Below are 14,707 nucleotides of genomic sequence, written 5' to 3'. Positions count from 1 at the left end.
ATTTGCAAATTGGATACTATTAATTTAGGCTTAAATAGAGACTGGGAGTGGCTAAGTCATTATGCAAGGTAGCCTGTGTCCTCTTGTTTTTTCCTACCCCGCCCCCAAGATGTTCTGGTTTAACTTGGATTTAAACTTGGAGAGTGGTCAGTTTGGATGAGCTATTACCAGCAGGAGAGTGAGTTTGTGTGTGTATGGGGGTGGGGGGGATGTGAGAAAACCTGGATTTGTGCAGGAAATAGCCCAACTTGATTGTCATGCACATTGTGTAAAGAGTTGTCACTTTGGATGGGCTATCACCAGCAGGAGAGTGAATTTGTGGGGGGGGGGGGGGTGGAGGGTGAGAAAACCTGGATTTGTGCTGGAAATGGCCCACCTGATGGTCACTTTAGATAAACTATTACCAGCAGGACAGTGGGGTGGGAGGAGGTATTGTTTCATATTCTCTGTGTATATATGAAGTCTGCTGCAGTTTCCACGGTATGCATCCGATGAAGTGAGCTGTAGCTCACGAAAGCTTATGCTCAAATAAATTGGTTAGTCTCTAAGGTGCCACAAGTACTCCTTTCCTCACTTCTGTGTTGTCTTGTCATTGTAGTTCCCACTTTGCTATTGTTTGTCTGTATAATCTCTGTCTGGTTCTGTGATTGTTCCTGTCTGCTGTATAATTAATTTTGCTGGGTGTAAACTAATTAAGGTGGTGGGATATAATTGGTTACATAATCATGTTACAATATGTTAGGATTGGTTAGTTAAATTTCAGGAAAATGATTGGTTAAGGTATAGCTAAGCAGAACTCAAGTTTTACTATATAATCTGTAGTCAATGAGGAAGTGACTGGGTGTGGGTGTGGGTGGGCATGGGGGTGTGGGAAATGGGAGCAGGGAATGGGGGTAAGAAAATTGGAATCATGTTTTGCTAAAGGGGGAAATGGGAACAGGGAATGGGAGTAAGGAAGTTGGAATCATGTTTGGCTAAGGGTAGGAATGGGAACAGGGACACAGGTGTAAGGCTCTGTGGTGTCAGACCTGGGAAAGGAGGATACTAAGGGAGGAAACTGGAATCATGCTTGCTGGAAGTTCACCCTAATAAACATCGAATTGTTTGCACCTTTGGACTTCGGGTATTATTGCTCTCTGTTCATGCGAGAAGGACCAGGGAAGTAAGTGGGCGAAGGAATAAGCCCCCTAGCAAATACACCTAAATTCTTAAAGTACAGGCCTTTGCAGACAGGCCTGAATATCTATATCCTAACAAGGTTATCCATTTCTCTGGATATACGAGTAGCCCTTCTCCATATCCGGTCCAGTTTGAATTCATCTTACACATGGGAGACCAGAATTGCACACAGTATTCCAGATGAGGTCTCACCAGTGCCTTGTATAATGGTACTAGCACTTCCCGGTCTCCACTGGAAATACCTCACCCGAGTATCCCATGACTGGGTTAGCCTTGTTCCCAGCTGCATCAGAGTGAAATCTCAGAGTCATCCTGTGATCAAGCAATACACCCAAGTCTTTCTCCTTCTCTGTTGCTTCTAGGAGATAAGTGCCCAGCTTTCAGCAATAATTCTCATGGTTAGTCTCCAAGTACATGATTTAAGCACAGAAGCAAAGGCCTTTACAACTACAGCACGATCTTTATGCTACTTTGAAATTTTAGCAAATGGCAAATTCATTGCCTTGTGCCTATAAACCACCAGGCTTCCATTCATTATTGTGCCAAGCCATCACACAATGCTTTTTGCGGAGAGTAACAAAAAGCATGATCCCTGCTGCCATCTTCTTACAGTCCAAGACTCTGACCTTGCAACACTCCATTTTGGGATGCAGGAGTACACACGTGCACCCAGTCAGGCAGAGCAGGGACTCAAACCCATGTCTCCTAGATCTCAGGCGAGTGCCCATGCATTTCTTGGATACACATGCCTTTCTGCTTTTTCCATGAAGAGTTTTGAGGCATTGGTTTTGCCTACTGCAGGATGAACATTGACATTTAATGAACCGTTTGTGTTGCTTGGCCAGCCCTCAGCACGTGCTTAACTCCATGCATGCGTGAAGTCATTACCACCTGCACATTAAGTGTTTGCAGGATCCGGTCCCACAGTAGGCTACCCTAGAAGATGGTAGTAGAGGGGTTAGAACAGTTACACCACGTTAGCGTGACAGTCCCTGTGGGTTCTACAGTAGGTGGAGGGTGTTGATGTGGTAGGAGCAGTGGGAGAGGATTTTAGCTGTTGGAAGGGGATTTGGAGAGGAGCTGGAGGGCTGTAGTTTCCCCAGGTGAGATGGAAGGAAACTAATGCAAATGGAGAAGGGTAGATTGCCGTGTAGACAGAGGTGAGTGCGTAGATGTAGCCGAGGTAGCTTTGGCCTAGCCAGATCAAGCAGTAGAGCAACAGCAGCACAGGCTACCCACTGGAGTACGACCCAGAGTCCCAGCTAGTCTTGTATAGGCCATGCTTCCACTACCGTTATTTCAACTAGCTTGATGAAAGCTAGCTCACTTGGGTCTGTGTGTGCGCACTACAGCCATGCTTTGGAGTGCCCCAGAGATATAGCTTAAGGGTCAAGAAGCAGGAGATACCAGTTATGGGGCAGATCCCAGCTGTCAGGGAGGATGCTTAAGGTCTTGAAGCATCAGGTTTCCCAGTCACTAACACAATGGGGAAATCTTCTCCACCTCCTGCCACAGCCCCCACAGAAGACACAAGGGTTTCTAGTTACCAGACTTAGGCGTGTCCCCCAGCTGGCTCACATGGACTTCATGTGAGACTGGCAAGCGCCAGTAGTTCTTATTGCGTGCCCAGGGGAGTTAGAATCCAGCTATTCACAGTAAAGTTAATCAAAATGTCTCTAGTTCGGCTGAGTGGCTTCCCCTCCCCCTAGATAGGACCCCAGGAGTGAGAGAAAGCCATTTGATTTACCTTGTCTAGTGCTAGCTTGCAGTCTTCTTCCTGTCCTCTATGCCACATCCTATTCTGGTGTCTATCCCTGCAGAGAGGTCTGTTCTGCTGCTGAATGGGGAAGAGCTACAAGGCTAGTAGCAGACCCCTGGCCTCAACAACTGCTGTTCCCTCCCCCAGAGGGACACACGCTACCACAAGACATTAGTGCACTCCAGAGATTTTATTTCTGCTCCTCTCCCTTATTTTACAGTCATCTGCCATGGAAGATTTGGGACCTTGTCATCCAGCTGCTTCTCCTATGGAGTAGTGTCACAGTAACGAGAGAAGCCACAGCCACCAATGAAAGCATGGCCAGAAGCACCAGGGTCAGGTCTAGTCTGGAGACAGGGTCTGAAGGAGGAGGAGGAGGAGGAGGAGAGGTTAAGACAATCCAGATTTCTGTAGGGTCTAAAGTGTGGAGATGACACCTAGACTTCCCTGCCCCAGTGGTGCTCCCCCTACCGCTTAGGCCAGCCTTCATCAGAAAGATACTTGAATTGTCAACTCACTTTTTAGACTGTGAGCCAGCACCACCATCCCATTGATAGCCATCCAATAGAGGGCAGAGGCAATGCTAGCCCCAGTGCATTGAGTGCCACAGAGGCTCAGGGCATACAAGTCACCATTGAGGTGCCATAGTGTCCCCCCCGCTTCCCCCAAGTTTGCTGGTTTTTGAGACATCCTATGAATGTCCATAGGATAAGGATATAACCCAACATTGGCCCACTCATAGGAAGCACTCACAGGTATGGTGTCAGCCAGCATTAGCTTACATATGGATCATCAAGGAGTGACTTCTGCATGTAGCCCCCCTCCCCCCATGAACATTTATATTAGAACCCCCTAGACAGCATTGGCTTGCTGTATTCCAGGTTACTGTGCAAGATGCCAGTTGTCCTACTAGGGTTTAACAGAAACCTCACCCTTGTTCTCATAGACGTGCTCTCTCCACGGCTCAGGGCTCTCCTGGAAGATCACAGGGCCAGGAGAACTCACCAGGTCCTGGGGCTCTCCTGTCCCATTGTTGATATCCAGGAACCGGCGGCCTCCTGGCAGATGGAATGGAGAGTTAGGGAGCTGTCTGTCCAGCGCACTCACAACCAGAGGGCCCATCGTGATGAAATGCAGCGTCACCATGGACTCAACCATGAGTCCTTACAGGCCTCCTGACAGGTTGTGGTACCAGGTATTAGATCTTCCTGAATTGCTTATTTGAAGTGTGGGAGAAGTTGGGAAGAAAGGCCATTTCATCAGGAGCAGCAGACACTCCACTCTCCAGAGGCAATTTCTAGTATTGTCTCCTACATAGGGCAGTTGTAGGAGATTAGGCCATTTACCTCTTCGTCTTAGCCCATCATACCCTAGCTAGCGCTACAGGACATGGTAGAGGTACATAACGAGCTGGGCTGAACGCCTTGCAGTCAGTGTATAGCACAGGGCTGGGCAAACTTTTTGGCCTGAGGGCCACATTAGCACTGTAAAACTATATGGAGGGCCAGGTAGGGAAGGCTGTGCCTCCCCAAAGAGCCTGGCTCCCTCCCAATTCCTGCCCCCCGACTGCCCACCTCAGAAACCCCCTCTGCCCCCCAACTCCTTGTCTCCTGACTGCCCCCTCCCAGGACCCCTGCCCCTAACTGCCCAATGGGACCACACCCCTATCCAACCCCCCGCTCCCTGACAGCCCCTGCTGGACTCCAATGACTATCCAATGCCCCCTGACTGCCCCCCCGAACCTCTGCCCAATCCAACCAGCCCCTGTCCCGACTGCCCCCTGACACCCTCTGCCCCTTCTCCAATCCCAACCCCCTTATGATGCTGCTCAGAGCAGTGGGAGCTCACAGCTCCTACCGGAGCAGAGTGCTGGAGGCGTGCTGAGGCTGCGAGGGAGAGGGACAGCACAGGAGGGGCTGGGGGCTTGCCTCCCCGGCCGGGAACTCAGGGGCTGGGCAGGATGGTCCTGTGGGTGGTAGTTTGCCCACCTCTGATATAGCAGGACAGGCAGATCTCTGTTCACTATGAGTCCTCTGGTATTTGGGATGGGAGCTTGTAGAAACCCACATGGATTTCAGACCACTCCGACTTACTTGTAGCAGCTCCTGATGGGCACAGGGTCCTGCAGGGCTCCAGCCGGGAGGGGTAGCAAGCTGAGGCGCTACAGTAAATGTACACCTAAAATCCACACAAGTGAGAATGGAGTTAGTGAGTGACTGGCCAGTGCTGGTAGGAGGCAGGAAGTAGATCCACAGCTATCGGTTTGGTTCTGCATGTGCAGCGCCTCAGCAGAGACTGAGGAGGTCAGGACCTGACTAAAATAGGAGCTCCTGCCCCTGCACTCCGACTTCCCCCTCCTCACCCGCTTTATATGTGGGCCCCTTCTCACCTCTCCCTCAAGTGCCACCTGGGAGGCGGAGTCCACAAAGGCAAAAGTGGAGAGGACGAAGCGCTGGTGGTGAGTCGGGAAGGGCAGCTCAGATGAGGCAGGGCCCACGGGCACAAGCTGGGTTCTGTAGTTGTCTCCCAGGAACGGGCACCTGGGAGCAAGACATGAGAGAAGGGTGGACCAAGGAAACCGCCTTCCTCCTCCCCAAGCCATGCTCCCCCTCCATCCCAGCCACTCACCCGTCCACCAGGATGGGCCACTGCGGCTGCTGCAGGGGGTTAGCGCTTGGGGTGGCCCAGCACTGGTGCAGAACCAGAACCAGGGACGGGTCTGTTCTGTGCAGGATGCGAACCTCCATGTAGACAGGGTCCCTGAGCACCTTCACCACAGGGTAGTCTCTCTCTGAGAGATAGGATCTGTAGCTCGGGTCTGTGGGGGAGAGGGTAGGAGGAGAGCAGAGCTGAGACACCTGTGGTCCTTCAGGGGGATGGGATCTCCGTGCTGGAGTGAGGGGTCACCTACCTGTGGCGATGCGCAGCTCAAGCCGGAGGGGTCCTGCCTGGGTGACTGGAGCAGGTGTGGGGGGCAAGAAGACCTCGACCTGGACTGGCAGAAAGTCACTGGCATTGTAGATGCAGCGAGCATGGAGGCTGCACAGGAGAGAGCAGAGGGAGGAGACAGGGGCTGATGCTCTGTGACTTCAGCTTGAGGCCACGTGGTGTCTGGCAGTGACCTTATTAGTGCTCGAGACAAGCAGGATCAGGCCCTATCAGTACTTGGATGGGAAACATCCAAGGATGCTAGTGGATCAACCCTTTTAGCAACTCAGATGTTCTTCCCTCCAACTCAGGGACTCAGCAGGAGTGTCTGAGCACGGCCACATGGGGGCCTTCTCAGACAGGCTAGAAGCACCTGCTTACTTGTCCTCACATCTCTTTTGGCAGCATTCTCAATGTAAGCAGGGGAATAGTCCTGCTCTTGTGGGGAACTTTCCTGGCTTCTGCACTACCCCGGTGAAGTGGGCTAGCGAAAGGATCCGAGTCCTCGCTCCCACTTCCTTTATCCAGTGGCCTCCCTGCCCTTCAGGGCTCCCCTCCACTCTCCTGTCTGGCAGAGTCCTCGTAACCCCAACAAGGCTAGGCCCAGGATTCTTGGGGGGAGGGGGGGGAGAGGGGGCTCGACCCCCAACCCTGCTGTGGTCACCTAGGACTGGGGCTAGGGTGTCCCCACTCCGGGGTACTCTCTCTGCACTGGGCACTTCTGACCCATGAGCATTGCATTTGCTTTACCTTGTATGGAAGTTATCTAATCAACTATTTTAGAAAGAAGGAAACATGGGAAAGGTTAAAGGAAACACATGACCTGACTCTGTGACCCAGGCAAATCCAGCTCACACGGAGGACAGGACCTCCCTGGCCTCCTGACTCTGATTAGCCTGCCCACCCTGTCAGGCTGACCTGGAGCATTGGCCTCTCCCCATTGTTCCTGGGGACTGTCACTCTCAGGGTCCTGATTTCCCATAGATCCTTCCCCTTTTAGTACTGGGAGCTAGCCAACCAGTACACCTCACTGAATGTTAGTAAGGGGGCAACAGTCCCTACATCAAGCTTTCTTTCTACCAACCCTGTAGGGAGTTATTAGTCCCTCAGGGTGGCCCCATGGAGCCCTTCTCGGGTCAGGCTGGCTGTGCCTACTTGTCATTGGAGATCGCACAGCAAGTGGCATTTACAATCATAAGATTAGGATTGGAAGAGCCCTCAGGTGGTCAGCTAGTCCAACCTGCTGCTCAAAGCGGGACCAACCCCAACTAAATCATCCCAGCCAGGGCTTGGTCAAGCCAGGTATTCAGAACCTCTAAGGATGGAGATTCTGCCACTTCCCTAGGTAACCCATTCCAGTGCTTCACCACCCTCCTAGAGGGATAGTCCCGTCCCCAATAGCCATCCTAGACCTCCACCACTGCAGCTTGAGACCATTGCTCCTTGTTCGGTCATCTGCCATCACCGAGAACAGCCAAGCTCCATCCTCCTTGGAACCCCTTCAGGTAGTTGAAGGCTGCTATCAAATCCCCCCTCACTTGTCTCTTCTGCAGACTAAATAAGCCCAGGTCCCTCAGCCTCTCCTCATAAATTATGTGCCCCAGCCCCCTAATCATTTTTGTTGCCCTCTGCTGGGCAATCTCCAAATTTTTCCACATCCTTTCTGTTGGTGAGGGCCCAAAACTGGACACAGTACTCCGGATGGGCTTCGCCACTGCTGGTGAGAGGGGAATCACTTCCCTCCATCTGCTGGCAATGCTCCTACTAATGCACCCCAATATACCAGTAGCTTTCTTGGCAAGAAGGGCCCACTATTCATTCGTAGCCAGCTGCTCGTACACTGTAATCCCCAGGTCCTTGTCTGTAGAACTGCTGCTTAGCCAGTCGGTCCCCAGCCTGTACCAGTGAATGGGATTCTTCCCTCCTAAGTGCAGGACTCTGCACTCGTCCTTATTGAAGCTCAGATTTCTTTTAGCCCAATTTTTCTAGATCTCTCCCCCCAACTTAGTGTTATCCATTAACTTACACCCTCAGCAAGCCATCCCATCATCCAGATCATTAATGATAATGAACAAAACCAACCCCAGGACAGACGCCTGGGGCATGCCGCTTGATACCAGCTGCCAACTAGACAGAGCTGTTGATTGCTACCCGTTGACCTTGATGATCTAGCCAGCTTTCGAGCCACCTTTAATTCATTCATCCAGCCCCTACTTCTTTAACTTGCTGTCAAGAACACTGTGGGAGACTGTAACAAACTTTGTTAGAGTCAAGGTATATCATGTCCACCGCTTTCCCCACATGCGCAGAGCCAGTTCTCATCATAAAAAGCAATCAGGTTGGTCAGGCACGACTTGCCCTTGGTGAATCCATTTTGGCTGGTCCTGATCACCTTCCTCTCCTCCGAGTGCTTCAGAATGGATTCCTTGACAACCTGCTGCAGGATTTTTCCAGGGACTGAGGTGAGGCTGACCAATGTTGGCATTTGATCAGACAACGTAAAACCCTGACTCTTGGACAGTCAGCTGCACAGAGTGTCCTTCCCTTCACAAAGCAAGATTTTGCCCCATGCCCCATTAGGGATCAGGTGCATTCCCCCACTCAGAAAAGGGGATGTCTGTGACTGCAGGGAATCCATACCTGTAGAACATCCCCTAAGTCCTTTGGTGGTCAGGAGAGGCTGCTGGAAAATTGATGGATCAGATCTTTGCCAGGGGAAAGGATCTGGCCTCACGCTTCCACTGTGGAAGGGCTGAAGACTGCTCACCATCACTTCCTTGCTAGTCAACAGAGCAGGCCAACTTACATGAAGGTGCTGTCCCGGGTGATGGAGCCGTCCGGCCCAGTCCGGATGTCGATGCCAGAGATCAGCTGGTTCTCATAGATCAGTTTGTCATGGATCACCTGGAAGAGTGGCGACATGGGGCAGGTTAGTCCCCCAAACCCCTGAGCAGAGCACTCACCCTGGCTTCCCGTGGGTGTCCCCTCACCTGGACTGTGGTGCCGCACTGCATGAGGGGGAAGCGGAAGATCACAAAAGCCTCAGTCATCCTGATGGGGTCACACCCTGCCTGGGCATAGGCTAGTCGGACACTCTCCAGGATGATGGGGTGATCAGACATGTCCCTGGAGACCACCAGAACAAAGTGACCATCCAGGAGGCACTGAACAGTGACTGCAACACAAAGGAGCAGGATTAAGTATAGATGTTCCTGGTAGAGGAATTGGGCAAGAGTTCCATGCCACACTCAGGATGATAGATTGGAGAAGAGCCATGAGAAATATTAGAAAACAGGCCTTGTAGTGACCAAATTCTGTCTCTTTAGACAGAGAGAAGGTTAAGGGGTGACTTGATTACAGTCTAAGTATTTAAATAAGGTGTAGATCTGAGAGCGAGGGTAGTTAACTCTTGGAATGGTTTGTCCAGGGTCATGGTGGATTCTCCATCACTGACAAGGCAAGACTGGATGTCTGCCAAGAGATCTGCTGGAGGAATTATTTCAGGGAAATCCTATAGCTTGTGTTATACAGGAAATCAGACAGACTAATGATCACAATGGTCCCTTCTGGCTTTGGAATCTATCAAATGAAGCCCCATGGGGGTAAGTGGGTTTGTCTGAGACAGCATGATTGCAGCTCATGTTGTGCAGGAACGAGACACAAGCCGGCAGAGTTATCCATCGATCTGATGATGGAGCACCAGCCTGTACCGTCTGAGGGGTCTTCCTCTGCCACCACACATTTGGTGTTGGCTCTCAAGATCTGCCAGGCATTAGGCAACTGAGGAGAGACCGTGATGTAGGAAGGAACCCCTTTGTACACAACTGATGCCAGCTGCAGCCTAGGGTGAGAGTTACAAAGACATTGCATCCAAGTCTAGTTCACCATGCTAGTAGGTGGTGACCAAACTCATCTGAGACGTACGGTGTGTCACCAAGCTTCCCAGGACAGAGATGACAAAAGGCTCCATAAACTGACATGAGGGCAGGTCTCCCACCTGTGTTGCCAAAGTAGCAGGGAGTGGTGAGGTCAGTCTCATCATAACAGCAGCCAGCCTGGAAGCAAGCAGCTTGGCCTGGGGCATCCGCACAGGGCATCTTCCCAGCCACCACACGGCACTGCTCCTCTGTGAGATGTGCCCCTAGAACAGCAGGGTGTGGATTAAGGAGAGCTAGAGAGCCTCTAAAGAGATCACGAGAGACCCTTCCCCAGAGACTTTTTAAGATCTGTAGTGACCTCTGGACAAGTGGCTGACCTCAACACCAGTCCAACCCTCCTCCCCTTCCCCAAAGGGCTGCAAGAGCTCCCACAGTGGTCCTCCATCCCAGCTCACCCTGCCCCCCACAACCATAACCTCAAACCACATACCACCTCAGACAGCATTGTGCTCAGATCCCCACCCCTGTCCTCCAGATGTAGCATGTTGCCCTTCTCTGATAGCAGGCTTAACATGTCACTTGGAAATTCAGGCTCCTGATCTGCTGCTGTGTCAGAGGAGAGCCCCCACCTGCACCCTACAGCCCCCTCAACACAGCCAGCAGTGTGGTCAACTGTAATTTATCACTTAGCAGTTCTGAGGTGGGTTTCTCTAGCCATCTCATGAAATAGTGAGCAGACGCCTGCTCTATGAATTTTTCCTTTATTGAAGTCACCATCTCTCTTTACGGACGATGGGGCAGAAGCTAGCAGGTTGGCCACCATTTCCCCATAGCCGATCAGAGGAAAGTGTCCCTCATAAACATGGCTGCGAATTTCTTTCATGAGACTGAAGCTGTACCTACAGGCAAAGTGGATGCCACTCTGGTTTAGGGGGAGGGCTAGACAGGACTCTAGGAGAGTGAGGGACTAAGAGCTGAGAAGAGCCTGTGAGAGACACTTGGGTTGTGTGTGTGTGAAGGAGACAGATTGCAAGCAGATGTGGGGGTGAGATATGAAGGGATACAACATCAGATCCCAAACCCTGGGATACTGGAGGAACAGGGGAAGCCCCTCTGAGCAGCCAATGGCAAGGACACATTGGTGCATGTGTGACTGGATTTTGAGCCAAAGAAGCTCAGACTTTGGAAGCAAGTGCCTTCCCCCTAAACTTTGAAAAACCAGAAGGCAAATACCCACCCCTTCCCCTTCAAATAAACTGGGGGCGGGTGGGGGAAGAGCATGATTTCTAAACGAATCTCATTTTTGATTATGGCTTACAACACTGTCAACACCAGCTCTAACATGGCAGCCACAAGCAAGAGACAAGGTTCAGCTCCTCTGAAGGCCACCACAGGAGTCAGGAGTGGAGCATGAAACCTTCCATTAGAGGGGACCCACATGCACTCAAACCAGTTAGAGGTCACAGACACCCCCACACACCTATGTTGCTTGGTGGAGGATATAATAGGGGCACCGGGCGCACCAGGCCCGGCTGCGGCTGGGGCACCGGGCGCACCAGGCCCGGCTGCGGCTGGGGCACCGGGCGCACCAGGCCCGGCTGCGGCTGGGGCACCGGGCGCACCAGGCCCGGCTGCGGCTGGGGCACCGGGCGCACCAGGCCCGGCTGCGGCTGGGGCACCGGGCGCACCAGGCCCGGCTGCGGCTGGGGCACCGGGCGCACCAGGCCCGGCTGCGGCTGGGGCACCGGGCGCACCAGGCCCGGCTGCGGCTGGGGCACGTAGCGCATGGTCTCCTCTGGGGTTAAGTCACGTTCAGTGGGCTTGGGGCAGGTCATGTTCACATCATAGGTGGCAGCGACGGCCCTGGCGCTCAGCAGTTCCTCCACTCGGACTTGCAGGTGGTTACGCCCATCCTGCAATGAAGAGACACCAATCAGTCCATATTGTGGCCTAACAGACTCTGTAGGCGCTAAGCGCAGCGCCCCCCAGCTGCACAGGCTGCTGTGACTGCAGGTATGGACCCATCTCCAGCTTCTGTTGTTGCTCAGGTACACTGGGGTGAGGTGTGCCAACCCCCCTCACCTTCTTCTGCACATGACAGCCATTGTAGCCAGCTGAGAAGATCATCGCTCCTTGCTCGCCAGATGTGACCCAATGGAGACAAATGGAGCAGTTGGTAACTTCGAAGGGTGTCCCAAACTCATCTGTGGAGAGAGTCATACAGGTCGTGGGTAAGGAAGAGTTAAAGCCCTTGATGAAGCTTAGCCAAGTAGCCATGTTTGGAACAGCGACTGTGGTTTGTCACATCCTTCAGTTTAGTGGAGTTTAGCATGGTGGGAAGCAGCTCCAAAGATACAGGACGGCCGTCATTTACCAAGTCTGACCTAGAGCCAGGAGTGTTAGGATATAGATGTTCAGGCCTGTCTGTAAAGGCCTATACTCTCAGTATTTAGGTGTATTCTTATCACTTGGCTAGTTCTAGAGGTATAAGAGAAAGAATCAAAATCACTGTCTGCTGGTGTAAGGGCCTTCTCTTACTGTGACAGTCTGAGGCCCTGTTCTTAGGCTAAGGCCTTTGGCTAAGCAACAGAGGCAGCCATAAGCTGGGAAGTGAACGGTCACATCCTCACATTCCAAACTAATCACATTGAAATAAGGTGCTATTGGGCTGTTAGGCACTATCAGGACAGGATTGTATTCCTATCACCTCCAGAGAAAGGGAAGTGCCTAGAAAATGTAAAAGGAAACTTAGTTTGATAGCATCCTGTCTGGCAAGCACTCACTCATCAATAGCTGGGATGTGAAATCCTCACTTCTGTATTGTTTTGTCATTTATAGTTCCCACTTTCCTATTGTTTGTCTGTCTGTATAATCTCTGTCTGGTTCTGTGATTGTTTCTGTCTGCTGTATAATTAATTTTGCTGGGTGTAAACTCATTAAGGTGGTGGGATATAATCGGGCACATAATCATGTACCAATATGTTAGGATTGGTTAGTTACATTTCAGGAAAATGATTGGTTAAGGTATAGCTAAGCAGAACTCAAGTTTGACTATATAATCTGTAGTCAATAAGGAAGTGAGTGGGCGTGGGTGGGAGGGGATGGGAACAGGGGTGCGGAAATTGGAATCATGTTTGGCTATGGGCAGGAATGGGAACAGGGACACAGGTGTAAGGCTCTGTGGTGTCAGAGCTGGGAAGGCGGACACTAAGGAAGGAAACTGCAATCATGCTTGCTGGAAGTTCCCCCCAATAAACTTTGAATTGTTTGCATCTTTGGACTTCGGGTATTGTTGCTCTCTGTTCATGCGAGAAGGACCAGGGAAGTAAGTGGGTGAAGGAATAAGCCCCCTAACAAGGAGGGCTGAGAGTGGCCGAGCCAGGCCAGGCCAGGCCATCCCATGCTTGGGCATGACAACAGGGAGGTGATCACCCACAGAGGGCGCAGGATCCAGGCGTCTGGAGCTCAAAGGGCCGAGTTACACCAGAGCTTGGGATACCTAGCCACATTTTGGTATGTCCTTTTACAGTCTCCCCCCAGCAGGGTTCCCTCTTTACCCTCTGCTATTTTGTGGGTCACGGTCAGCAGGCTGTTGTGAGGAAAGACTTTGCTACCTGGATTCAACGGTTAGGGCTATCTCCAGTCTTTTCTCCAGGGGACAGAAGCCACAGACTCTCACTTCAGGAGACCAGGGTACTCAAGATTTGAGGGCAACAGCCAGGCCACCAAAAAGCACTAGAGTAGGAGCTTCTTGTTCCCTTCCTAAAGCTCTCATTACATACTGTAGAAGTAAGAGGTTTCCACAAGAGACCCATAAAACCCTCCTGCATGTCTAAGAGGGCAGACGAGCAGGAGGCTTCTTAGCTTTCTCATGAAGCAGCCAGGCAGCTACTTACCCACAACTTTGAAGCGGATGGTGCGGCCCTGGCTGGGAAAGACCAGCAGCTGCATCCCATAGTCTCCACAGTCATACTCATGTTGCAAGACAGAGAAACTGATCCTGTGGAAGTCCCCCTGCCCAAGGGCTATCCTTAGGGACCAGAGCAGCACTAAGCCCACAAAATACCTACAGGCCAGCCCCATGGCTGAAGATGCTAAGAAAGAAGCCCTGTCTAGCAGCCACTTCTCATAAGGGGAGAGGCTGTGGGAGCGGGGCTTTGTAGGGTGAGTGAGTGGTGGGGAGGGGGCGGGGTGTGAATCAGATGAGCAGAGAGGCAGCACCTGGGGAGCTGCCTGGTGGTGGGGAGGGGCCGGGTGAAAAGTGCAAAGCTCAGGGTGAAAGGGAAACATAACCATCGAACCCTTCAGCCCTAAGACCCCCCTCCCATTGAAGCCTCCTGTTACGCTACCTTTTCAGTGTTGCCAGCTCTCAGGATTTTATTGCAAGTCCCATGGTAACTGATGTTTTATTTCAAGCCCCATCTCCTGGAAACAAGGAACTAGCTGAGAACCTCAGTGTGCATTCAAAAGAAAAATAAGTTTCTTGCCCGCACAGTTGCAGAGAAAAGCTTAAAAACAGGGCTCAAGCACACCCCAAGTGCCCCAAAAATCAGAAGGCCAAGTTGCCTGGAATCGAGGGGTCTAGTCAGTGTATCCTTCTGGGATCGGATGATTTAGTTGGGGATTGGTCCTGCTCTGAGCAGGGGGTTGGACTAGATGACCTCTTGAGGTCCCTTCCAAGCCTGATATTCTATGATTCGAAGCGGGCGGGCAGGCACAAGGTCGAATCAGTGTGTAGGTGGCCATGGTATTGAATGAGGCCTTTTTCTTTCTTGTTCTGTGGGATTAGGTAATTGAAAAACTGGAGTGGATACAGAGAAGAGTCACAAATGCAATTTGCCGGCTGGAAGAAGTGCCGGCTAGCAAGAGATTCTCAGTGCTCAGTCAGTTTAGGTTATCGAAAAGGAGATCAAGAAGTAGCTCAAGTACAGTGCCCAAGTACATTCATAGGGCGAAAAGACTG

At 51.7% G+C, this 14,707-nt stretch overlaps 1 protein-coding gene across 1 annotated transcript; it reads right to left on the bottom strand.

Annotated features, from left to right (window-relative positions):
• Positions 1-3,158: 3,158 nt before the first annotated feature.
• On the bottom strand, positions 3,159-13,845 carry LOC140913237 (zona pellucida sperm-binding protein 1-like). The gene is made up of 12 exons (XM_073349268.1): positions 13,641-13,845; positions 11,827-11,948; positions 11,225-11,657; positions 9,864-10,037; positions 8,857-9,041; positions 8,673-8,770; positions 5,850-5,977; positions 5,567-5,756; positions 5,328-5,478; positions 5,032-5,116; positions 3,871-3,996; positions 3,159-3,298 (listed from the first exon to the last, which is right to left on the bottom strand). Exons 1-12 carry the CDS (start codon positions 13,825-13,827, stop codon positions 3,159-3,161), a joined length of 2,019 nt encoding a protein of 672 aa, XP_073205369.1. The 5' UTR covers positions 13,828-13,845.
• Positions 13,846-14,707: the final 862 nt, after the last annotated feature.

Source organism: Lepidochelys kempii, chromosome 6 (genome assembly GCF_965140265.1).
Source record: "Lepidochelys kempii isolate rLepKem1 chromosome 6, rLepKem1.hap2, whole genome shotgun sequence".
Classification (NCBI taxonomy): domain Eukaryota; kingdom Metazoa; phylum Chordata; order Testudines; family Cheloniidae; genus Lepidochelys; species Lepidochelys kempii.
Note: the sequence above shows the minus strand (reverse complement) of the source record. Positions and strands in the feature narration are given on the sequence as shown.